Source organism: Myotis myotis, unplaced genomic scaffold (assembly GCF_014108235.1).
Source record: "Myotis myotis isolate mMyoMyo1 unplaced genomic scaffold, mMyoMyo1.p scaffold_m19_p_8, whole genome shotgun sequence".
Classification (NCBI taxonomy): domain Eukaryota; kingdom Metazoa; phylum Chordata; class Mammalia; order Chiroptera; family Vespertilionidae; genus Myotis; species Myotis myotis.
Window position 1 is genome coordinate 53,599,356 of NW_023416390.1, and position 25,540 is coordinate 53,624,895.

Genomic DNA, 25,540 nt, shown 5'->3' on the forward strand with positions numbered 1-25,540 from the left:
TATTTTGAGAATTAAATTATTTAACCTATGCAAAGTGCTTATATAGTAAGCCCAAAACAATTGACTGTTATTATAAACTACAAACATAGTTAATATGTAGCTGCATACATTGTCAAGTTGCCTGGCCAAAGACAAAGTCCAAAGACACAACAGTTTTTCAGGAAATTCTTTATACACATGACTCATTTGCCCCTTATTTTGTAAGATGACCTAATCCAAAATGATACTTAAATTTTTTCGTTATGGGATCAGTCTTCTCTGACAGATTGCAGCTTCAGAAGGGCAGAAAATCTTGTTTTTCTTTGTAAACAAGTAGTCCCTTAAGAAAATGCTCAATATATGTGGGTTGAAGGAAGCAAGGCCAGACTGGGGAAATAAAGGAAAGAAGAAAGAAAGGATGTAGAATATTTTATTGAATTTTTAAAAATCCCCAGAAATTCAGAATACATGCATTCAGGCTGACATTAAAGCATATGTACATCTCCCGTAAAACACACAGCGAGGGAACAAAATGGCAAGAGCACAAGCTAAAGAAAAACCACCACCCAATTTGCATTTCATTAATTCAGCCTTAAATGTGGCTTTGCATCCCTGAATACGTGGCTTACTTCCTAAAGGTGATGATCGGATAGGAAATCGTCACACACCTTTCCTGTGACTAGTATAATATCATGTCTTCTTTTTAGGCAAAATTTGATCATTGTAAAGAATTACTCATTATGCCCGTATTAATAATAAAAATACTGTGTCAGAACAAAAAACACATCCCAAGCCTTTCAAAACATGAAGGTACTGAAGTACATTTGGGCAAATCTCTAAGAGAAACCCCAGCTTGGTTTTCAGAGTGACAATAACAGGCATTTATAGTGTATAAAAGCTCACCATGGTAATACAATTTTTAAAAATATTTTTCTTTATTGATTAAGGTATTACATATGTGTCCTTATCCCCTCATCCCCCCCACCCCCCACTCATGGCCTCACCCCCCTGGTGTCTGTGTCCATTGGTTAGGCTTATATGCATGCTTACAGTCCTTTGGTTGATCTCTCCCCCTTACCCCCACCCTCCCCTACCTTCCCTCTGAGGTTTGACTGTCTGATATATGATTAGAATTTCAAGGTATTGAAGCATATTCAATTAAATCTCTATTAGGAACCCCCATTTCATTTTCAAAATAACAGTAATGGTCTTTTGTACACGGCATGAAAACTTGCATTGTGCTATGTTTTACATTCTAATGCTTTTATTCATAGGAAGTGAGAATTCATCACAAGAAGACAGTCCTGAAGATAAAGAGCCACTTCTTTTAGCCACAGATCAGTCAAGTCCAGAGAAAGATGCCTGGGACATTCAAAGCAATTCAGTGGAATCATCTTTTACGGATTCTTCCGTAGTCTCAGGTACTTGGAACACATACGTACTTTTTGTACACTAATGACTACATCACAAAAAACCCATCAGGGCATTGATGACATCGGGGTCTGTTAAGCAGAGGGATAAAATTTGGGCTTTTGGGGCCTTGTGAACATTTTTATTAAAATAATATTTTTAGAAGAGTGTAAATTAGAATAATTCCTCTTGGTGGCTAAAAATGTTTTCAAAACTAATGCAATATTAATATGTTATGAATATGAACACATTTGGTTCTAATTTTACTTTCTAAGACATCTGCGGGCCTTTTGATGTGATAAATATCATAAGCATGTCCCATGTTTTCATAGTTTTCAATGTTCTTTCAAATACATTCTAGTCATGTGCCACATAAGGACGTTTTGGTCAATGACAGACCGCACATAGGACTGTGGTCTCACTATATCATAATGGAGCGGAAACACACCTATTGCCTTGTGATGTCTTAGTCCTAGCTCTGTAAGGTGGTAGTGCAATGCGGGGCTCAGGTGCTTGTGATGATGCTCTTGGAAACAGAAAGCTGCCAGTCATTTGAAGGTGTAACATTCGCAATTACGTACAGTACATAACACGTTAAAAAAATGTCTATGTGTCCTAGCTGGTTTGCCTCAGAGGATAGAGTGCTGGCCTATGGACTGAAGCATCCTGGGTTCGATGCCAGTCAAGGGCACATACCTGGTTGCAGGCTCGATCCCTGGCCCTGGTCTGTATGGTCCTGGTCGGGATGCGTAGGGGAGGCAACCGGTGGATGTGTCTCTCTCTCATATCTTCACATTGATGTTTCTCTCTCTCTACCTCTCCCCCTTCCTTCCACTCTCCCTAAAGCAGCGGTTCTCAACCTGTGGGTGGCCAACCTGTGGATTGCGACCCCTTTAGGGGTCGAATGACCCTTCCACAGGGGTCTCCTAAGACCATCGGAAAATACATATATAATTACATATTGTTTTTGTGATTAATCACTATGCTTTAGTTATGTTCAATTTGTAACAATGAAAATACATCCCGCATATCAGATATTTACATTACGACTCATAACAGTAGCAACATTACAGTTATGAAGTAGCAACGAAAATAATTTTATGGTTGGGGGTCACCACAACATGAGGAACTGTATTAAAGGGTCGCAGCATTAGGAAGGTTGAGAACCACTGCTTAAAGAATCAATGGGAAAAATATCCTTAGGTGAGGATAAAAACAAAACAAAACACGATTATGTTACTGTTTTACGTATTCACTGTCCTATACTTTTTATCATTATTTTAGAGTGTACTCTTTCTACTTGGAAATAAAACAGTTTGCTTTAAAACAGTATGCCGCGTTATCCTGGCAGTAGCCTCAGACATCTCATTTTACTGCATCTCTTGATTGCATCATTTCCCTTGTGCTTGATTTAATCTTCTGTTGTTTTGTACAGTAACATGCTGTGAAGGCTTGTAGTCTGTTGGCCACAGACTACACCATACAGCCTAGGTGTGTAGTAGGCGATCCCACCCAGATTTGTGTAAGTGAACGCTGTGATGTTCGCACAAAAACAAAATCACCTAAAGCCATTTCTCAGAACATGTCCCATTTGTTGAGCAGCTTGTTTCATGCAAAGCTCTGATGATTAAGTAAGGCCATTACCTTTCCCCCTACTTTACAGACCAGGAAGTCTCTGAGCGGTTCGGCTGGATTGTAACGTAAAACCAAGGCTGTAGAAAGGAAGATGAACAGGTGCTAGACTGGTGTTGGCTTGAATTGCAGTTTCTAATAGTGTGAGAACTGATACCACCATATCCACCTTTGAATTTTTATTTATTTTGAGAGTATATTTATTAAAGCTGGGAACGGTGAAACAAGGAAGGGCTTAGGGTAGAAGTAGCAACAGGAGAGAGCCTAGCTCACGGAAAACTCAGAGAAAAGGAGGCCTTGGGGACAGGTTCCGGGGGTTAGTGAGGGATGAGGTGCCACTGCCCACTGCTCCCCTGGTTGCAAGTCTCCTGGGTTTAAGAGAGAAAAGTAAAGATGCAGGCCTCTGAGGGAAGAAAGGTGCGGGTGTGCTCTCAGAGAGCATTCAAGTCCATCGTTTTTATATGAAACAACCCTGGAAGGATCAAATCAATTTAATTTTGTTCCTCTCCCTAATTTTCTCATGATAGAATTCTTCCCTCCTCCCCTACCTCCTCAAAAGGGTCACGTTCTATTTTCTCAAGAAATACGTAAAGCCTGTGGTATGCTGATAGATTTTTAACAAGTAGCTCTCTGGGGAAAAGAAAAAAAGGCCTGATTGGCAGTGTATACCAATGTCCCTGGTGTAAATGCTCTCACTAAGGCTGATTTTAAGCCTCCATCATAATGTCACTGAGTACAAAGATGGGGAGAGATGCGCAGCAGCATACCATTATGTAAGATTCCCACCATACAGATGCAATAGGCTTAGATAATACAGTAAGATGATCAGGAATGGTGGGTTTTAAGTATTTATTGCCTTTGTTTTAATGTAATTTATTTAATTGTAAGTTTATGTAATTTAATTTTTTTAAAGTGCTGTGCTTAACAGCTGGCTCACAAAATTTCTCAAAATTTAACAATTGGCTATTGTGAGCTGGTATTAAGCTGACCCTAACATACCACTAGTAAAGTTTACTATTTTTGACTCAGAAAAGTAATATGGCTACATTGCAGCAAATTTGAAAACATAGAAACATACAAAGAAAGTGGCCCATTCTCCTTCAGTATAGATCACTCTTAACAATTGGATGTGTAGCCTTCCGGTAGGTTTACACACCTGGATGTTTATATATAAGGACATTTCTCCTCTGTTCATTCGATGTTCTTCTACAGAATGACTTATAAAAACAGAATAATAATTGCATCTGGATGCATTAGAATAGATTATTTAATTATTGAACATTTAAGGTGCTTCCAAATTTCTACATTGTGAATAATGCTACAATAACTGTATTTATGTCTCTGTTTGATTTTTATAAACATATGACATAATTGAAATTTCTGGATCAAATGATTTCTACAATTTTTTAAAAATATATTTTATTGATTTTTCCACAGAGAGGAGGGGAGAGGGATAGAGAGTTAGAAACATTGATGAGAGAGAAACATCGATCAGCTGCCTCCTGCACGCCCCCCACTGGGAATGTGCCCGAAACCAAGGTACATGCCCTTGACCGAAATCGAATCTGGGACCTTTCAATCCACAGGCCGACACTCTATCCACTGAGCCAAACCAGTCAGGGCATGATTTCTACAATTTTAAGACATTTAATAATGTCAAATTTTACTGGTATCAATTTACATGTCCTCCAACAATAGAGAGCGTACCTCTTGCCTTGAAATCTCTTCTACAAGAATGGGTAATATTTTCAAATATTTTATTATTTCAATTTGAATTTTTTAATTCCTAGTGAAAAACATGTTTACAAGTTCACTCTTTTTTTTTGCTGTTTTTGTTAATCACCTATCTGTTTTTCTAAGAAGTTCTTTATTAGCTTCTTGCTGGTTTACATGAACTACCTATAGCTATCCTTTGTCATGAGTAGTAGCGATTTTTTTTCCAGTTCGCCTGCTATGTAGGCTTGTACACGGTGCTTGCTTTTTCATGCAAGGCACCTGAAGTTTGAATGTCCACAGGAGTCAACTGGAGAAGGGGGTCTTGTTGAAATGCAGACTCTGATTCAGTAGGTCCTGTGTGGGACCTGGGATTCTGCCTTTCCCACTGGCTCCCAGCCCATGCTGCTCGGGCTGGTCCGGGACCACCCGTTAGACAGCGAGATTTCATGTGTAGAATAGCAAAGCTCTTAAACCGGCACCTTAGAAGACTGTTCCTTTTCCATTTGAGCAGTTGCGCTTTCCTTCAGAAATCTTGATTCTGTAGGAATGGCAATACCCACGGTCTGACTTCGGGGTTTTCACCTTTTATTACATTTCCTTGATAGGCTGCGTGACATCTTGGTGGGTTACTGGCTATTTTTTAAATTCACACTGGAAAGAATTGAAGACAGGATAGAGATTCGGACATGATCCTGCATCTCAAATAAGGGTTTTTCCTCAAAGATTGCCTAGTGCATCTCATCAGAGTGTGCCTGATGTGTGGAGGGTTCTGAGCCTCTAAGTGGACAAAGTTAAAAGCAAAACTTTTAAGTATCTATTTTCTTAGAATTTAAAGCTACATCTTGTGGGGGGGGAAATGGATCTTCATGATGACCATAGGGAACAGAAAGGGTTATCTTTTTCTCTGGGGTTTCCTCCCTTCCTCTCTTCCCTTCACTCGTTTCATTAACAAATGTTTATCATGGCCCAGGAATGTAAATCCAGTGTGGGAATAACAGAAATTGGTTCTGCCCCTGGTGCTTTCAACTGATGGGTGTCTCGGGCGAACATTAGTCACTATATTAGCTGCATAGTAAGTGCTATGCAGTACTACTGTAGTAAGTGCTGTGAAAGAAAAGTACAGACAATCAAAATCTATAATAATCATCCAGCACGCATGGCTCAGTGGTTGAGCATCGACCTATGAACCAGGAGGTCACAGTTCCATTCCCGCTCAGGTTGCAGGCTTAATCCCCAGTGTGGGATGTGCAGGAGGCAGCTGATCAGTGATTCTCTCATTGTTGATGTTTCTATCTCTCCCTCCCTCCCCTTTCTTCTCTAAAATCAATGGAAAAATATATATATGCATATGCCTGAGAGCATTTAAGAGTACAGTAAGATATACAGAAATCTGAGGACTCCATCCAGTACATGGACGTTACCAATCTTCTAGTCTAGAAGATCCTTGTGATATAGATTTGGGAGCAGATTTATACTATGCTTTAGGGCATAGACACTGCTGCTGTGGATTAATCCAAGTGTCTGTTTATTTTCTTGTTGCTCTACAGAACTAAAAGTACTGATGTAAATTACTTGTAAAATACCAGTAACCCAAAGAAGTTATTGGAGTTCTGTTGATTGAATTTTATATTGCAAATTTACTATGAAAGGATTTTTGCCTACATTGGCATTCTTTGACAGAATTAACAATCAAAAAGTATATGAAAGCCTCCCATAGTCTCTAATATGCATTTGCATAATTGTGTTTTGTGTATCTTATTGATACTGATAATGTATAAACTTTATTTTTAATTCTAATATATTGTGTTAAGATTTTAAATACAGTTACCAAAATGGCATTGAAAGAAACTTTTTACTTAAGGTACACATCATCTGTACATATGAATTTTCATATGCAGAAAGAAAAAAATTGACTTGAATTATTTCCCAGTTCAAATGAAGACTTCTGTAATTTTATTTCTGAACCAGTTTCTAAAATATTTGTATAGTGCAAATATTCATCATATATTGTTTTAATGCAAATTTTAATGCAAATATTCATCATATATTGTTTTTCTGGCTCCTTTTACTCCTTAATACATCTCATGGGTGAGACAGATTTGCCATTAAAAGCAGTGGCCTGTCCCGAGGTCAATTTTAATGAATCTCCCCTTCATCCTAGGAGCAGTATATCAGAATTCCCCAGTAGGTCTGGAGGGTGACTTCATCAGGTCTCCGCGCTGGGGGCTGGCAGTTCTTCCTTCCTCCTTCCAACTGCTTCCCATTAAAACGGTGGTCAATATAAGTTCTTTCTTTTTCCAAGTTAGAACAATAATTTTGACTAGTTCTCAGACTATTAGTAGGATTTTAATGCTGGGTGCTGTAGGTCTGCTTTCTGAAGTCACTGGTTATCTTATAACAAGAAGATATTGGAAACTTCGATGTTTCTCTAAACCACACTTCCCTAGAAAACATCGGTGGGGCATAAAGCCTACTGATGGGTGTGTCCTTTTTTTTCCTATTAAAACTATTTTACTTAGAGCAAGCACATACTTATCTGGATTTTTAAAATTCTCTAAGTGTACAATCAAATCAATCATACAATCAGTTTTAGTTGTCTGCTACTGTTTTGTTGCAAGTGAGTAGTTATGTTGCATCGATATTTTTATTATACTATTTTTGAAATTAAAGCTCTACACTAAAATAAAAGTGAAGTAAATGAGACGCACAACTAAAAAAAGAATTGTACTTGGAATAAGCTTACTGTTATGTGGAGTTTCCCAGAAACTTTATCATCCTATGTTGAATCTTCCTGTTGTCAAACTAGAAAATGCAAATACCCCAGATTGGCCAGCAGAGGGCGCTTTTACATTTATAACGAGACTGAAATTTCACTGTTCTAGTATAAGGTAACAGTATAATGTAACGGTGCCATGTGTGAATGTACGGTGCGCATGACTATGAATGCATGTGTATATTTTGATTTACATATTCGCTCACGTGAAGATTTTAAAATTCCACCCCAGCTAATGAGCTTACCAACCTGCTTGTTTTCAGACTTTAATACCTTCTTTTTCATATTCTCCCATATGTTCCACTCCTTAGGTTTATCCGGTGACATTATGCTTTGGAATATATTGTGGATATATTTTGCATAGATCATGTTCTGTAGGAGGGGTTTAAAAATTGACCTTTATAAAACAGCCTCCTTCTCCCTGGCCCAATCTGTTCCAGCACTTTTGTTGTTGTTGTTTTGTTTTGCCTTTTTATAGACCAAAGTCCAATCTTAGATTTGGCCTAAACTATTTTCTGTTAAAATGCCACAAAATTTATCCTTGCACTTGAGGACAAGAATAATGTTCTATAGCACTAACCTCTAGAAATTTAGAAATTCTTAGAATCTCTACCAATAAACACCATATAGCAGTTGGGATCTTAGTGGGAAAGAAAAGGGTGTGTCAGAATTGCCTATCCTATTGCAGCTTTGGTTTGAATTAAGACAGTGCTCCTTTACTTCTATATTTTTCTAATTTTAGTTACATTAATTATTGGACTATTGAGGCAATCCGAAAGGCAGATAAGAATTTGAGCTGAGAGAAAGATGTTGATGTTGATATTGATGTTTTTTTAAAGAAAAGTATAGGTTTTTATTTTATTTGAAACCTGTCATGGGCCACCTAGATCTGTTATATGACTTATAATTGCATAATAGCTTTAGAAGGTTTACCATTCTTATCTCAGAATTGAGGAGAAAGATATTTTGATGAAAAGAAATCTCCCTAGTGTTCAGCTAATACATGCTAGATTTATTTTCATGACACCGCTTTTATGGCCACAAACCTAATGTGTATTTTTTGTTTATTTGTGGGGGATTTTAGCAAATTTTAACAAAGATGGTGATTCTAGTATTAATTTGATTATTAGACCTTGCCTTCTCTATTTTGGTGTGCGAATGAGGACTAGCAACTAGAGCAGTGGAAGTAAAGTTCGTTGGTCAAGAACCAAGCACTGAGGTATTGGCTTCACCCTCAAAGTGTTTATAATCCAGTTCAAGAAAACAAGTTACAAGGCCCCAAAGAGAAATGGTAATCTATCTACAGCCAAATAGAACGTAAAGGATGAGGAGAGAAGACTTGCAAAAAAAAAAAAAAAAATGAAGACAGAAAGAGCTTACCAGAGGAGGAGTATGAGACATTCTGGCTGAGCCGTGAAGGTCCCGTGTTGTGTTTGTGAACAGAAGTGGCGGCAGCATTTTAGGCTGCACAAACACCATGAACAAAAGTGCAGACCTAGCAGAGTGCAAAATGCGTTCAGCGTGGGAGATGCGGGTAATGGGGGAGGCTATGCCTGTGTGGGGGCAGGGAGTAGATGCATTAATTCAGTTACATAATATATTTATTATATACAATAAGCATCATTCTCCAGCTGTAATAAACACAGAAAAATTCTATAACAAAGTGTGTTCAGGGGGACAGTTTGATTAGGGTGGGGAGGATTTGTGGAGGAGGGAGGTGGCAGAGGAGATTTCGAAGATCACTGAGAATTCAGGGGTTTCTCTATGGTTTTTACAAATGCTTTTCTAAGGCAAAAGAATATGCTTTTATTTTTATTTGTTACTGAATTTATTGGGGGTGACACTGGTTAATACAAATTCTATAATACATCATCTGTATATTGTATGGTGTGTTCATCACCCCAAGTCAAGTCTTCTTCCATCACCGTTTATTCCCCCATACCTCCTCCTCCTCCTCCTCCCCCCACCTTTCCCCTCTGGCAATCACCATACTGCTGTATGTGTCTATGAGGCGTTTGTTTGTTTAATCCCTACATCTTTTTCACCCAGCCTCACGGTCCCCTCCCCTCTGACAGCTGTCAGTCTGTTCTCCATGAGACTGTTTCCATTTTGTTTGTTAGTTTATTTTGTTCATTAGAGTCCACATATGAGTGAAATGATATGGTGTTTGTCTTTCTCTGCCTGGCTTATTTTACTTAGCATAATGCTCTCCAGGTCCATCCATGCTGTTGGGTAAGATTTCCTTCTTTTTTATGGCTGAGGAGTATTCCATTATGTAAATGTACCACAGTTTAAAACAAAAAACAAAACAAAACAAAACAAAACAAAACAAAACAACAACAAAAACATTGTTAGCAGTTTATCATCATGCTCTGGCTGGTGCGGCTCAGTTGGTTGGAGCATCCTCACAAGTGCATCAAACAGTCGTCGGTTCCATTCCGGTCAGAGCACACACCCACGTTGCATGTTCAGTCTCCTGTAGGGCTTGAGTGGACATCAATGTTTCTCTCTCTTTCTCCCTCTCACTTCCTCTCTCTGAAAAATCAATTTTTAAAAGTTTATCATTCATCATTTGAACAATTACAAAGTACTAGCATAAAGCATATGTGATTACCTGAGATGATGTTTGTAGGAAAGCCCTTAATTAGAGGAAGGTATCCTTTGAGGTGCTGGGAGTGGCTGATACCGGCTTGCAGGAGCCCACAGGCACATGACTCCCCAAGTCCACACAGTGACATCACCCCATGGCTTGAAATGAGCCGTGGCGGGAATATTTACACTGGAAATTGGCTAACAGTTTCAAATTGTGGCTTCCCCCCTCCTAAATTAAGAGCCCGAATTCTGAACATTTACCAGGACACCCATAGATGTATCTCTCCACACACTTTCCTCATGAGTCTGTTTATGTCTGCTTATCTTGCACAGCTTCTCTTGCCTATCAGCTTAAGAACTTTGCAATTCATCTCCTACCTTGCCATCCCTAAACCTTGTTATTGCCCAGACGTGCTTCCCATGTGGTCATCTGACTCATCACTCATACCTGACTCTGCGCTAGGGCTTTGTGCCTGTGTTACTGACTGGCAGTGAATGAATGGGTTGTCCTAGTGGGTATGTTATCCTCACAACTCCGTACTTTAATAACTATTTAACAACTACCTTTCTATTTGAGACCCAACTCTAAAGGCTAGCGGGCATAGAGATACAATGTACGCCAATGTCCTCACACACAACTCAAATTTAATTCTGACTAGAACATTTCAGTGTATGAATTTTATAATTCCATACACGGGAGCAAGGAGCTCCTCGGACAGCCATGCGGGCTAAGGTTCTAAGAGAGTTTTTTTGTATGTGTGTTTTTCTCTCTCTTTCTCTTTGGGAAACTCATTTCCTAGAAGCTTGGATCCAGGAGGGAATATGCAAGGTGGGTGGAGGTGGCTTCTCTCCATTCTGTGGGAACACATGTTCCCTGGCATGGAGAGCAAAATCTGACAGACCCAAATGTGAGCGTGGTGTGTGTGTGTGTGTGTGTGTGTGTGTACTCACGCACACATCCATATACATGGAGCTAGCTGAAAATAAGTCATCTATTTCCTCTCAAAAAAGATTATGTCAAAAGAAAAGGAAATATGTATTATTAGTAGCAAGAAAGTTAAGCACACTCCAGAGGTCCATGCTGGCTCTGTGAGAGGGCCCCTGTGTGCACATGTCGGAAGCCTTAGGGGTGGTCTTGGACGGCTAGGCTGCGGGGTTAGGCAACTGGAGGGAAGTAGGAATGGCTAAGGACCAGAAGCTACTAACATGCATCAGAGGGTCAGAGCTAGGATAGATATAAAGTGACCGTGACAAGTGGAACTAGACTATTTGGAGACCCGGCAGCACTGCCTCTCAGGAGAACGGGGTCTGTTGGTGACCTTCTTCCTCGGTGGGCACAGGGCCCCTTGCACCGCTTCCTGCTGTGATGCAAAACCATGTCCCAACAAAGAGAATGCAGGACGGCCCGAGGCCAGCGGTAGGAGAGAAATAGTCTGTGGACTGAGAAGTGCATCGAGGCTGAAAACAGGAGGGGCGCCACCTGTAGGAATAGAAGTGAGAAGTAATTTGTATCTTACCTAATGAGACTTAGGTCTTAGATTGAAAACACAATGTTCCTTATCAACAAATTGTTATAATAGCATTTTCCAGCAGAGGGCGGACTTTACATTGAAATAGCTCTAAAAAGACCTTCAATCAAGAGCTTTTCAATAGAATTTTTTTTTTTTACCTCAAAATATTAGGTTTCTAAATGGGTTTTAAATATTTTCAAAGTATTTAAGGTCCAGAGGACGTTAAATATGAAATTTATCAGATTCCAGTTAATATTTCTGCCTTATTAATAATAAAAATGTTCAAGTTCTGCTTGCAAAGAAGCAGTTTTTCTTATGGCTTATGGACTGGTCGTAGACACTATCGCCGTAAGCAAAGCTGTTCTTTTTTGTGTTGTTTACAAAATTACTACAGAAAATCCCATCTTTTAACTGGATGAGTAACACTTTACTTCATTTCCATACAGTTTGATATGAATAACTGCTATTCTTTAACAGAAATAACCAACATTTTCTGATCTGTTTCATAACTAGCTTTGGTATTTTTCCTAGAGGAAATAAGACCTACATAAAAGTTAACTAAATGTATTATGTAATAAAACTCAAATATTCAAAGCCTCTTTAAGCTGCAACTTCACAAGAATTTCAGATGTTTCTCTTCATGATTTATTTCTTGATAAATTTTCACAATAAATGAGAAAGTAGAAACTACTATTTGTATTGCAAATTTTTTAAAAGGTTAAATCACTTGTTAGCAGTGGCTGAGAGTAGATCTGGAGACCAATCTGTCTGACTCCATAGCATGTACTCTTTTCATGGCAACCCTCAGTCTTCAGTTGACTTTATTTTATCTGATCTGTTTTAAAATCATAGACACATGACTTTTTCCATTAGGACATCAGTTCAGATTGACATACTGTGAAAAGTACAGAGTGAAACAAGATATTTCTATATAGTCCATTGCAGGAATTCTTGGCTTATAAACTCAATAGGTTGGTTTAATTTTGGTATCACTTAAGCACTTTCTGGATCTGGCTTTTTGGGGTGTGTGTGTGTGTGTGTGTGTGTGTGCGCACGCATGTATAACATAACTTTTAAAAATGAATACAGGAAGAAAATCAAATCTCTGGGGAAGATATTTTCAAGGTTATAGAAGATACAATATTCTTTCTTCTATTATTAAAGTTATTTCCTAGAGTACTCATATTTCTATGAAATAACAATATGTCAAGTGCATAAGCATTTGCAGTCTAGGAAACAGACTTATTTTTGTACTGAGAAACTGGAAACATATATCCTTAAAATGACAAATGGACCTCTGATATTCACATTCACTTTCATATGATCTCTAGCAGAATTATTGCAATTAATTTTGTCAACAGGATACAAATATTCTTTTATTTGTGTGCAGAAAATAGTTTTAACATAAGTGTGGATATTTAAATGTAAAGTAAACAAAAGTCTATGGATGAAATCAGAAATATTAACAAAATAAAAAATCCAACTTTTCTTGCAAAGACAAGCTGTTTCAAGATTGATAGAAAATTTGACATTACAGTGAAAATGTCTAGATGCTTAAAAAACAACTTTACTTCACTTAGACGTATGGCTACAGGATTGTCTGCTTATTTACAAAGCGTCGCATAGATTATCAGCCATGCCTAGTGTTGGGTAAAAATAAAAGCATTGGGATACTGGACATAGAATCAGATAATGGGACTTCCAGCTCTGCCCTATTCTAGCTGTGTGATCTGAATCACTGATCGAACCTCTCTGAGCTGTGGTTTCTCACCTAGAACATGGAGGTGATAATGGGTATGTACCACATAGGATGCTGAGAGTTTAAAATGTAATTTATATTACATCTGTGAAAGCACAAAGTTCAGTGACACATTGCAGATTTATTGATTAGATGAAAATAATCCAAATCACAAACTTAATTAATCATACCCTATTTTGGGTAGAAGCTGTCTTTAATATTCACTGATTATTTGCATGCATTGCATTAAATAGGTTCCCCCAATCGTATGCATGTCAGAACAAAGCTTGGGGAAAATCTTGACTATACACTTACATGGAGCAGGTTTAAGTTTATGGTTTAACTGTTAGTGATTAGAAAACAAAACAGAAATAAAATATAATTTCCATTTGGATTACACCTAGTTGGAAACTTAAAACTACAGTGTTAGATTGTAGATAATATTTATTAGTATTTATCCATGTTTTGGGTATTGTTTTCAGGTCTCAGTACCATATTTAATACAGCATATGAAAAGCATGTCAAAATTAATTTTTTTTGTCTCCTTGGTCTTCTCTAAAATCTTGGTCTATACATCTAAGATTGGGAGTTATCCTTGCAATGGTATTTTCCTCATCTCATTTTACACCTTGCCTTTTTCTTACAAATCACATTCTCTTTTCATCAGTACATCTGCCCAAAACACTGTTCTACTTGACAGCTCTATCCCGCACTCGCCTCTGAGCTCCTAACAAGGCATACCTCTGGGAATTGCAAAGTGCCATATTTAAAATCTCTCAGTGAGATGTACAGGTTTCCCCGTGTGATCATAAGGGATTCCTCAAATCCGAGTTTTAGAGCTAATCTACCACAACTGATAAGCACAGTATTTTCACATTAGTATATTTATGTTGTGCTAATGTACTTAAACAGTATGTGTGTCCATTGAGAATTTTTCTACAAATTTCTTAATAGCATTCTCTTAACTCTGAAGAGAGATGCCTCACATATCTGATTGGCACCGGCTGTAATTCCGTTCTTTCCTAAGCTAAACAGACTTACCCGGGTTGCCAGGGGGAGGCCATAGATGTCACAGATGCCCAGTGAAATACTAGTCGGCAATAAAAAGGCACAAATTACTAATAGAGAGAACAACATGGATGCATCTCGAACTGCCTACGCTAAGTTAAAGCCAAACATAAAGGCTACACATTCTATCAATCTATTTATATGATATTTTGGAAAGACAAAAGTATAGGGTCAGAAACCAAGTCAGTGACTGCCAGGGGACAGACAGCAGGAGGGAGCTGACTACGAAGGAGGGTGAGGGGTCTTTAAAGATGATGGAAAAATCTTGACTGTGATGGTGGTGACGAACTGTATACATTTGTCAAACTATATACCTAAAAAGAGTCACTTCCAGTGTGTACATATAATTGGACACCTGACCTTAAACATATAAATGGCTAAAGTAAGAGAAGGCACCTGTAGTTTTAGAGAGTTGTATATTGTCTCCTTCCAGAGAAGTTTTGTCGATAACATACTATGTGTATGTTTTTCACCCATTTCTATTTCCAGCCCAAATGTGTGACACCCAGACCACTTTCAATGGATAAAGACTACATTAATATACATAATTTATTTAGTGCATTTAGCAGCTTTAGCATGAAATAATAGTTATCTAACAATTATAAGTATAATGAAATGTTATTAATTATAAGAACATTATTAAATGAAACTCTTGCCCTAGTAGTATGCCAAATGCTTGAATTTTATTTCATTTTCCAATCATCAGAATTAAGCTCAAGTGCTCAGAGCTGACTGTACCTACATTATTGCATGACTATCCTGCCCGATGAGGGGAATTGTCCTAGCCTCATTTTAAATAGAGGAAGTCAGGCACAGAGCAACTGCAACAGCAGATGTCACAGATCCTTCGGATTCCAAAGCCAACATTTGCGACCATCTTTCATTTATTGTTACCAGTTTAGCAAAAGTTCTGATCCCTGAGGACTGGGCTGCAAACATCCTTGGAAATAAACTGTAAGGAGAGAAGTCTTCCCTTGGAAAGATTTCCAAACAGAATTGATACTAAGCACTAAAAACAGAAAATTGGGGTTAACACATGAATGGTGTGCCCTTGCCACTCTCACATTAACTGCAACCCATTCACAGAAGCATAGTTTAATTACAATAAAAAAAAATTATTTGCCACCTCACATAAGCTCCAGTACAACTGCAGTGCCAGGCTTTAATGATATTCTTCCTGAGCCAATTGTTTTTAATATAGTACAATTATGTTTGTTACTGAACTGCTGTTTTCATAACTAACGAGTAAATCCACCTTCTTTATTATTTTTTTTTTACTTTATTCATTACCTACCATTTTACGTGAAAATAACTCAGTGGTTTCTATATAATATATTTTTTGTTTAAATGACATTGTCAAGCCTAGATCTTTTCTTGGACAAAATTTACATGTGGGGGGGGGGGCTGACAAAAATCATAAATCCTTACCAATTTGCATGAGCTCTCATATTGGATGTATGGTACTTTAAGTAGATACATGTACTCGATTCACTACCCGCAGCTTCTCATCCACAGTGGAGTGTTTCAATGCAGCTTGCCAGAAACTCTTACCTTTTGTGCATAATTATCTGGGTGTGCCTTTCTTACTTGCACTGAACTGTATGTACTGTGTGCTGTAGAGGTGTGTAGTTAAAATATGTTTATTCTCGGAAATATTTTAAAAATATTTTAAAATGTTTTCCTTTGCAGAATCAGACACAAGTTTGGCAGAAGGAAGTGTCAACTGCTTAGATGAAAGTCTTGGACATAACAGCAACATGGGCAGTGATTCAGGCACCATGGGCAGTGATTCAGGTACTGCCTCGCTGCTGTGTAAACCTTAACAAGTGTGAAATAAGACACCATATAGTGGAAAGCATGGGGGTTGTTCATACCCTCCCTAATGTATTTGTGCAATTAAAGCAATTCTTTTCTACAGTTGAAGGAGTTCTGGAACTTTGCCATTCACATCCTTTAAAAGTACAACTTACAAAAGTCTTCGCATCAAGCTCTGTAATTTTGATCTAGTACATGGCTTTTTGGTCTGGCATATGCCACATTCCAGAGAGTCAATGTTACCTAGTTTATTTATGAAATCTGTTTCAATTAATTTCACTGTCTTAAATCCTGTATGCAATTTGGTACATGTATTCCAAAACCCTATTCTTTTTTCTTATTAAAATACATTTTAAATAAAAACTTTAAGGGTTCTTCTTTAAATGAAGAACTAGAAATTACATATGCAGTTAAATAGTTCCAATTTGTATGGATATCTCTTGCATAGGAGTAGCGTTTGCAAATGTTTTTGTCACTAAATGAGAATTTTGCTAGGTGTTTCCTAAATTGCTCTCTGCGTTAGCTGAATGCACCCCCAGCAATAAATGTGTCTCAGCACACGTGAGCAACACTTTCTGTTGTCAGATTTCCTAACTTTTGTCCATCTGATCAGTTTCAAATCTCTTCTTCCTGTTCTTTGAATATGTGTTTCCATTATTATTACTGAGCTAAAATGTTAACATCTTTTCAAAACGGGTGATGGGCCCTCGATGTCTGTTACACACCTTTCTAAATTTGGCTATATGTTTAAAATAAATCATCTTAAAACTAAGAAATTTTTAAAAAATGCTTTGCAATGTGGCCAGCTAAGAAGCAGTAGAGAATTGGCAAGTTAAGAAACAAATTACGTTAATCTTTATTTGTTTTGTGGTTGAGTTGTAGTAAACACTTAGAAAATACTGTGTACTTCAGATTGTCCTGCATTCTCAGAAGAATTATAGAAATTTAGGTCCACAATAGGTCTAAAGGGTCAAAATAATTTACATAAGGATGTTCTGCTGCCCTAAAAGATTTCCAAATTGAAGTGTATCACTTCTTTTATAAGAAGTCTCAATAAGACTTCTGAGTCCCTTGTCAAACAAGTTGGTTTGAGGAAACCCAATTAATCAAATGTCAATCATAACATTAACTTTAACTAAAAAGGGTTAATTCATTTTCTGTTCAATTCAGTCAGTGTTTACGAAGTTCTTGCCATGTGCTTATTTCTGTGGATTATATCTAGTTTTTTGTATGCCTATTATACAATTGTTTAATTTAATTATGATTTTAAAATTAAATGCTATTGATTCTAGAATTCAAAATATAATCTAGCTAATATGTATCATTTTATGGATAGTTTTAAACTTCTGGAACTCATCCTAATTTTTGTTTGTCTATGTGAGGACTTTTCAAGAGTAGTCATTCATTCAGTAAATATTTCATGGCCATCCTCTCTGTGCAGGGCATTTTGTCTAGTTCGAGCTGTTAGCTAATGTAACTGTTTACTGATTTTCAGTGCTCAGTGTGGCATGAAAGACGTGATAAATCTAAATGCAACCTACTTTTAAAAAGCAAATACATTTTCAGAGGCAAATATATGTGAAGACAAACACATTTTCAAAGGCTATCCACTGACGTTTTAGATGGGGTCAGTGCTTAGGACAAAGAATTGCTTTGCATAATGGTAGTAGAATTCTGAAATTATAAAATTATGAAAACCTTTTCCCTTAAGTACATGATATAGGATGAACTAGAAATCATTTTTTAAAAAAAGGTTTGGATGAATTGCTAATTGTTAAACACACATGGAATCACTGAAAAGCAGTAATTACAATGTTTGGGATTCTATTTTCACCTTTGGGGCTGACATCAAAGGGATGTTCTTCCACTCGTCCTTTGTCCATTTTCAAAGGTTACATAATGGGCCGTAAGGATCATGGACATATCGTAACATGTTTCTTTGTGAAGTATTATGCCATAGCAAAAGATAATTAGCGATGCTTTTTAAGTTTTAATATACTAATTATACTATGGAAGGCATTTTGTTGTTCTGTTTCTTATTTTCAGAGAGATATACTGCTTAGCACAAAGTAGCAAATTTTTTTGGAATACACATTGGCCTGATATGTAGAAAGTGTTTCCTTACTATTTCAAGGTAATACCTATTAATATTTGTCCAGCTGGAATGGCATGTTTTTGTGGTTATATACTATAGGTAAAGGAGTACTTTTTCAATTTCAAACACATGCAGTGACAGACCTTTTCTCTCCAAGAATAACTCAGCTGTCAAAATCAATGTGAGAATGAAATTTGCCACATGGTGTAGTTCCAATAGAATGTTATTATTTAAGCCCTATTTTATTTCATTTTTGACCATTTATACGAACAGTACAATTTTAAGGTCCTTAATCAGTATTTGTTGTAGAGGAAGGGTGCAAAGTAATTCAAAACCTGTGCATATTTTGAATACCATTTTTATTATTGCATTTAATGGATTTTTCTTTTCAAAGAGAGCCAAAAAGAAACCAACAACAAACAAACAAAACCCAAACATTTTTTTTTTATAAAGGAAATTGGCTCCTGGCTCATTGACACCAGTCCAGTTCTCTCCTTCTGGTGACAGAAAAGATTTCTCTTTTTATTGCTTATGTGGATAAATTCTTCTATCCCTATGTCAGAGGATGTGATAAGGCAAGAATCAGGTTGAATATTTAGCACTCACCCAGCCCTTTTTCTTTGGATACTATTCTCACAGTGAATCCAACTCTAATTTTTTCCATATTCACTCTGTACTTCTCTGTTACACTTGAGATCACCCATCAAGCTTCTTAGACTTGACTAAAAAAAATGTGGACGATTATTAAACTATCTATTTAATAGCCAGATATTTTTTGTGGCAGCAGTACAGTGCCCTAGACTCTAAATTTCTCAAGGACAAGGACTGTATTCTTGAGATCACATGAATATAATAGGCACCCAGTAAATAATTACTGCAGAGTGAATTAATGGTGTATGTCTAGTTAAATAGCAGTGAAATGTCATACTTTGATTCCAGACTTAAATTTGAACGTGCCAGCCCTTTCTGTTGTCTAAGTCTTCTAAAATTTATTAGAACAATATTAATATGCATGAGTGATATTGATGTTTTATGTACTTGATTTAGTTTTAGATTCCTCAGGAAGAGACTCTGGAAATTTCTCTAAGGTTTTCTTTTAAATTTTTGTTACCCAAGATTTTACGAATAAGCATGAAAAACAAAAGGGGGAAATAATGATTTAAAAAAGTGCATGCAGCTATTATGAGGAAAGCAGAATTTTATTATTATTTTTTAAATCTATGCAAAAGTATACCTAGAGTGAAATTTAATAAAGGGGGGAATTTTCTAATATCATTTGACAAACTTCCTAGCTCAAAGAGCAATTCTGCTAAAGTAAATTTCTGGATGGTGGTGTTAAACATAATTTAAAATACATCTTCCTTTTCAAATATTGTGGCTCTTTTAGAAAAGTTATGTGATAAATGCTCATAATATAGGTGGAATATTAATATTTTGATAATCTATAAAAGCCATTTAGGAGAAGTAATGATATCCTTACATAAATTTGAGCCTTTCATAAATATAATAGAAGATGAAATACTATAATTGGTGTAGAGTTCAAAAGTAGCATGGGGAGAAAACTTGTAAATGAATATTTTTAATATTGGTGATTTTGAAAGATTTTTTCTGAAAATCATATTAGATGAATCAGCAGCTGATCCAATGATATCTTAAATATATTGCATCTGTGTTTACTTATCCATACAGAAGGCAAATTTCCTGCCAGGTTAGTAGATGACTCTTGCTAAGTGGTGTTTGGTGTGAATTTTCCTACCTGTTCAGATGGTACTATCACAACAAGGTAAAACGCAGTTGAGTGGAATCATCCCTTTGCCGAAATGGAACCATCAGCAACCTTTTTGAAGTTAATGGGATTATGTTAGCTTAGTTTTATTGCGATCATCGATAAGAGAAAGAACACTTCATGTGTCACAAAATACTGATAATTGCTGTCATGTCATTTTTTTCTTATGCTTACATAAAGCATAAGTTAGGCTTTTAAATTGATATAATATTTATTACTTTCCTGCATTCCACCTGATAAGTTATACATTTTTAGATCTTTTTTCCCCTGCTAATATGGATAAATATGGTCACTTCTAAACAAAACATATTTAAACCGAGATATGCTATAATAATTTTATCCAAATGTTTATAAAATCCATGTGTGTTAGTACTTACTTTATCAGTATTTTAAATTTAGAAATGTTAATTAGAATTTCATTAAACTTTATTGTGCTTTGAGTTTTAAGAGAATAGGAATATGTGGAGACATACACAATAAAGAAGCAATAAAGATCACAATTCAAAATTAATAGCAAAATTAGTCACAGTGCAGTTTAAACTAACAAATTTCTTTTTTGTCATTCAATGAAAACTTATAAATTAAAGGCTATATGGAATGAGTTTTTCCCTTTCTGCATAAATATTGATTCTGTTTAATTTGGTTGGTTCAAATGCCAAAAATTTGATCTTTTTGGGCCATTTTTTATTTTATTTACATATTTTTTAAATATATAGTTTATTGATTTCAGAAAGGAAGGGAAAAGGAGAGGGATATAGAAACATCAATGATGATAAAGAATCAGTGATCGTCTGTCTCCTGCATGCCCCACATTGAGCCCGCAACCTGGGCATGTACCCTGACCAGGAATTGAACTGTGACCTCCTAGTTCATAGGTTGATGCTCAACCACTGAGCCACGCCTCCAGGCTGCCATTTTTAGATATTTGAGATAGACAGATAATGGATAGAGCAATGTGCAGGCTTTTGGGTGTTTGGTTGTCAAACAAAGTTTTTCAAATGAAGGGAAGTAGCTTCAGCTATAATATCTTTTTGCAATAAAAAGTAAGGGGGATACAGAATAAGGAGGACTGATGGTTCCCCCCTACCCAGTCCTCTTGATTTTAGGTGCTTCCTAAGACCTGAGGGAAACATGTAAGGCATAATGGCCCACCAAAGAGATGGGAAGTGTGAAGCATTAAGAACCATAACTGCCATTATTGCACCTTTCTGTACTTTGTCCTTGACTCCGCATGTCGCCCCCTTCCAGTCCTCTGTCCTGTTAATTCACTCCCTCTGCACCCCAGGGCAGAGGGCCTGGACTGCATCCTGCAAATACAAACAGAGCTGATGCCCATTTGGTACAGAAAATAGAAAATGAATTGGTTTGGACCATACATGAAAAGCAATTTAAACACAGAGACCTATGTTCAGTATGAGGGCTTCTTAGCCTTAGTCATTTTGTTGCCCATTCCTTTATTTATTTATTAGAGGCCCTGTGCATGAATTTGTGCACCAGTAGGGTCCCTCAGCCTGGCTTATGGGATCAGGCCGAACGGGGTCTCCAAAATCCCCTGAAGGGTCTCGGATTGCAAAGGGCGCAGGCCAGATGGAGGGGCTCCACTGGTGCATGATTGGGGCCAGGGAGGGACGTGGGAGGTTGGCCAGCTGGGGAGGGACCACAGGAGGGCTCCAGGGCATGTCTGGCCCATCTTGCCCAGTCCTGATCAGCCGGACCCCAGCAGCAAACTAACCTACCAGTAGGAGCATCTACTCCCTGATGGTCAGTGCACATCATAGCAAGCAGTTGAGTGACCTTAGCATGTCATTAGCATATTATGCTTTGATTGGTTGAGTGGATGACCAGACGACTGGACACTTAGAATATTAGGCTTTTATTATATAGGATTTCCCTTATTTTTCTTTCTTTTCACCTCTTTCAGATGAAGAGAAAAAGGCGGAAAGAGCATCCCCAGAGCCAGAACTGAATCTCAGGCCATATCAAATGGAAGTTGCCCAGCCAGCGTTGGAGGGAAAGAATATCATTATATGCCTCCCTACAGGGAGCGGGAAAACCAGAGTGGCCGTTTACATTGCCAAGGATCACTTGGACAAGAAGAAAAAAGCAGCTGAACTGGGAAAAGTTATCGTCCTTGTCAATAAGGTATTCAAGAGGCACATGAAATAACATTGTCTATTTTCATTTTATTATTTTGAAACATTTGTATAGTGACATTTGTAACCATAGACCACACAGATTTAGTTTTATTAGGGAAAATGTCAAGTTATTTTATCTCAAATCTTTGCATTTCAAGTGATATGTAAAATCTTAGTTTTAGCCATTCAAATGGAAATTTTCTATAAAACCAGATTAAGTCAAATAGCTGTAACTTATGTATAAACAATATATTTACCCACATATTCATTAAGGTTGACTGGTACTAAGTTAAGTTATTATTGCATGTGAACATAAATGACACCAAAATATTACTGGAATCTAGGATCAAATATTGTCTTCTAGAGTCTCTAACCATTGGCTCTTAGTCAAAGGTGGCAAGTGCTCTTTATCCAGCATATATATATATATATATATATATATATATATATATATATATAATTATTTTAAGAGAAAGAGAAAATTAATATTTGGTTGATTTATATCAAGTTAAATAGGTAAATAGTTTTCAAAGATTTTATATATATATTAAATATATAGATATTACTAAATGCAACACAGGTCTTTTTTTTTTTTTAATATATTTTATTGATTTTTTACAGAGAGGAAGAGAGAGAGAGATAGAGAGTTAGAAACATCGATGAGAGAGAAACATCGATCAGCTGCCTCCTGCACATCCCCCACTGGGGATATGCCCGCAACCCAGGTACATGCCCTTGACCGGAATCGAACCCGGGACCTTTCAGTCCGCAGGCCGACGCTCTATCCACTGAGCCAAACCGGTTTCGGCCACAGGTCTTTAATAATTTATAACTTGAGGAATTTGAAAGCCATCCTTATAAATAGGTATAAGTCTCTATTTTATATTTTATTTTTTTACTTTCAATTTCTTTATTAAGGTATTATATATGTGTAAGTCTCCATTTTAAACAGTGTAGTTATTGAGCTTTATTCAGATAAATGAGAGTTTATTAACTTATGAACTTATAAATTGTGAATAGTAATATTTACCATTTTATGATAATGGATATTTTTCCATTATCAGAAAGTCTATTTATTCCACTAGCTATGATAACTAGATTTCAGTTATTTCTTTATAGAAAATGTAGCAATAGGCTATGCAACTTTACTGTATCTTTTTTATTTCTATTATAACAGTTTTAGATGCAACCTGCTTTTCAGTACTAAAGAAACTTACTCAGAATCCATGATCTGAATGATTTCCATCATGTCATTCCAAATGCATTTTATAGGCATATGTGCTAAGCCTAAAGACCTCTCGCTTTATACTAGTGTGCACATAATTAAAACAGTTTGATTTCTTTTGTGGTAATGGTGATACAATAGCTTTTCATATAGCTTTTCATATATTCCCTTTATTATGGCTATTGTCTTTTGGAATACAATAAATTTATTGTTTGATCTTGGACAAATTACTAATTTCTCTGACTTTAGATTCCTCATCTATAAAAGGAGTAAAATAACACTACCCTGTGTAGATGTTCAGAAGTTTAAATTTGATGATCTATCTATAGCCCAGGAATAACTCAGTGAATATTAGATCTTTCTCCCTCTCCTTCCCCTTTACCTTCATAATGAATGAAATGAAATTTAGTATTCTTTAGCCAGTGAGCAGTGTCAGGTCCAGAAAAACAAAACAAAACAAAAACGTTAACTGAATTCAAAACCACTTCAGTTGATGTTCTTAATACCATTTGAACTTCACCACTTCCTTAAGGTTAAGTCCCATCTACCCTCCCAAAGAGCTCTTCTCCTCTACTTATCTGTTATATCACCTCCTCCAAAGCCTGTAGCCTCAAAAGCTAGGAGTTATTTTTGGTTTATCTGCTTCCTTCACTTCCCTTATCAGGCACAGTGTCATAGATGACTGTACTAGAGTTGAAGGAGGCCTTCAAAATCAGCTTTCACCCATTGCCAAGTGGTTCCCTCACCTCTGCTGAGTAACTTCTAACATCAAGGATGTCTCCCTCCTAACAAGATATCTCCATCTATTATTTGAACAGCTGACACTGTTAGAAAGCCTATCATGTATTCATCAAAACCTGGTTCTCTGGAATCCACTCTCATTGGTTAGAGTTCTTTCGTCTGTGATGATAAAGAATAAGTTAAGTTGTAATTCTCTTATGGTATTACAGCCCTCCACATAGAGAAGGCAGCAAGCATCATGCAGCATTTACGTGATTTATCTTCTTGTTCCCTGGGATAAATATCCCCAGTTCCTGTCACTGTTCTTTATATAACATGGTTTCCAGACTTTCCATCATCCTGAGTGCTCATACTTTTCCAGAATTTTATCTCAGACCCTCTTAAAACACAGTATCCAGTGTTAAACAAAATACTATAGATACAGTTTTACAGTGCAGAGTTTAGGAGAGATGAGATGTAACACTTAGCCCGTGACTGGGTCTGCCTTTGTCACCCAGAGACTCATCTGTGCTTGCTATAACCTAAAAAGCCCAAGTTCATTTGACAAAGCTGTTAGAATAGATCTCTTAATTTATGTTTGTGCAGTTATTTTTTGAGCCTAAACACAATTACTTATGTTTATTTCTTCATTAGAGGCCCAGTGCAAGAATTTGTGCATGAGTGGGGTCCCTAGGCTTGGCTGGTGATTGGGGCTGGCCAGGGGGAGGAACTGCGGGAGGTTGGCCAGCCGGGACCATAGGAGGTTGGCCGGCTGCAGGAGGTTGTCTGTGGGAGTGCACTGACCACCAGGGGGCAGCTCCTGCATTGAACATCTGCCCCCTGGTGGTCAGTGCATGTCATAGTGACTGGTTGACCAGTCCTTCCAGTCGTCTGGTCATTTGGTTATAAAGGTCACGTAGGCTTTTGTATATATAGATATATAGATAGATGATAGATAGATAGATAGATAGATAGATAGATAGATAGATAGATAGTATCATTATGTTAATTGGTCATTTCAGGATTTGTGTTCTTGTATGCATCTAATGCATCTTCTTTTTTGTAATAATTACTTATCCTCTCAGTGCTAAGTTCTTGTTACAAATCTTTCATCCCACTGGATCTAGGAGATTCATATGAAATCAAATTTGTAGCCATGTTTAAATGTTAAATTATCATCATTAATTATTCATATCCAATTGCACTGTTCTGTAGATATTTAAGGATGTGACTCTAATTCCTGTTTCCCTACTGTTTTTCCTTAAGAATTACTAGAAATTCCTCCATTAGTTCTTTCATCTATGTCATAATGTTTTCCTTTATTATACAATTTCTTTGAATTTTA

General features: G+C 36.9%; 1 protein-coding gene across 3 annotated transcripts in view; it reads left to right on the forward strand.

Annotated features, from left to right (window-relative positions):
* The window catches only part of IFIH1 (interferon induced with helicase C domain 1), a 59,178-nt gene that overhangs the window by 13,429 nt on the left and 20,209 nt on the right, over positions 1-25,540 (forward strand). For 2 of the 3 annotated variants that reach the window (XM_036320085.1, XM_036320083.1), the window contains exons 3-5: positions 1,254-1,400; positions 16,109-16,213; positions 22,037-22,257. In XM_036320085.1, the coding sequence (XP_036175978.1) occupies positions 1,254-1,400; positions 16,109-16,213; positions 22,037-22,257 (473 nt within the window). The remainder of the gene's footprint in view (positions 1-1,253; positions 1,401-16,108; positions 16,214-22,036; positions 22,258-25,540) is intronic. The other variant, XM_036320084.1, reaches the window with a different exon arrangement.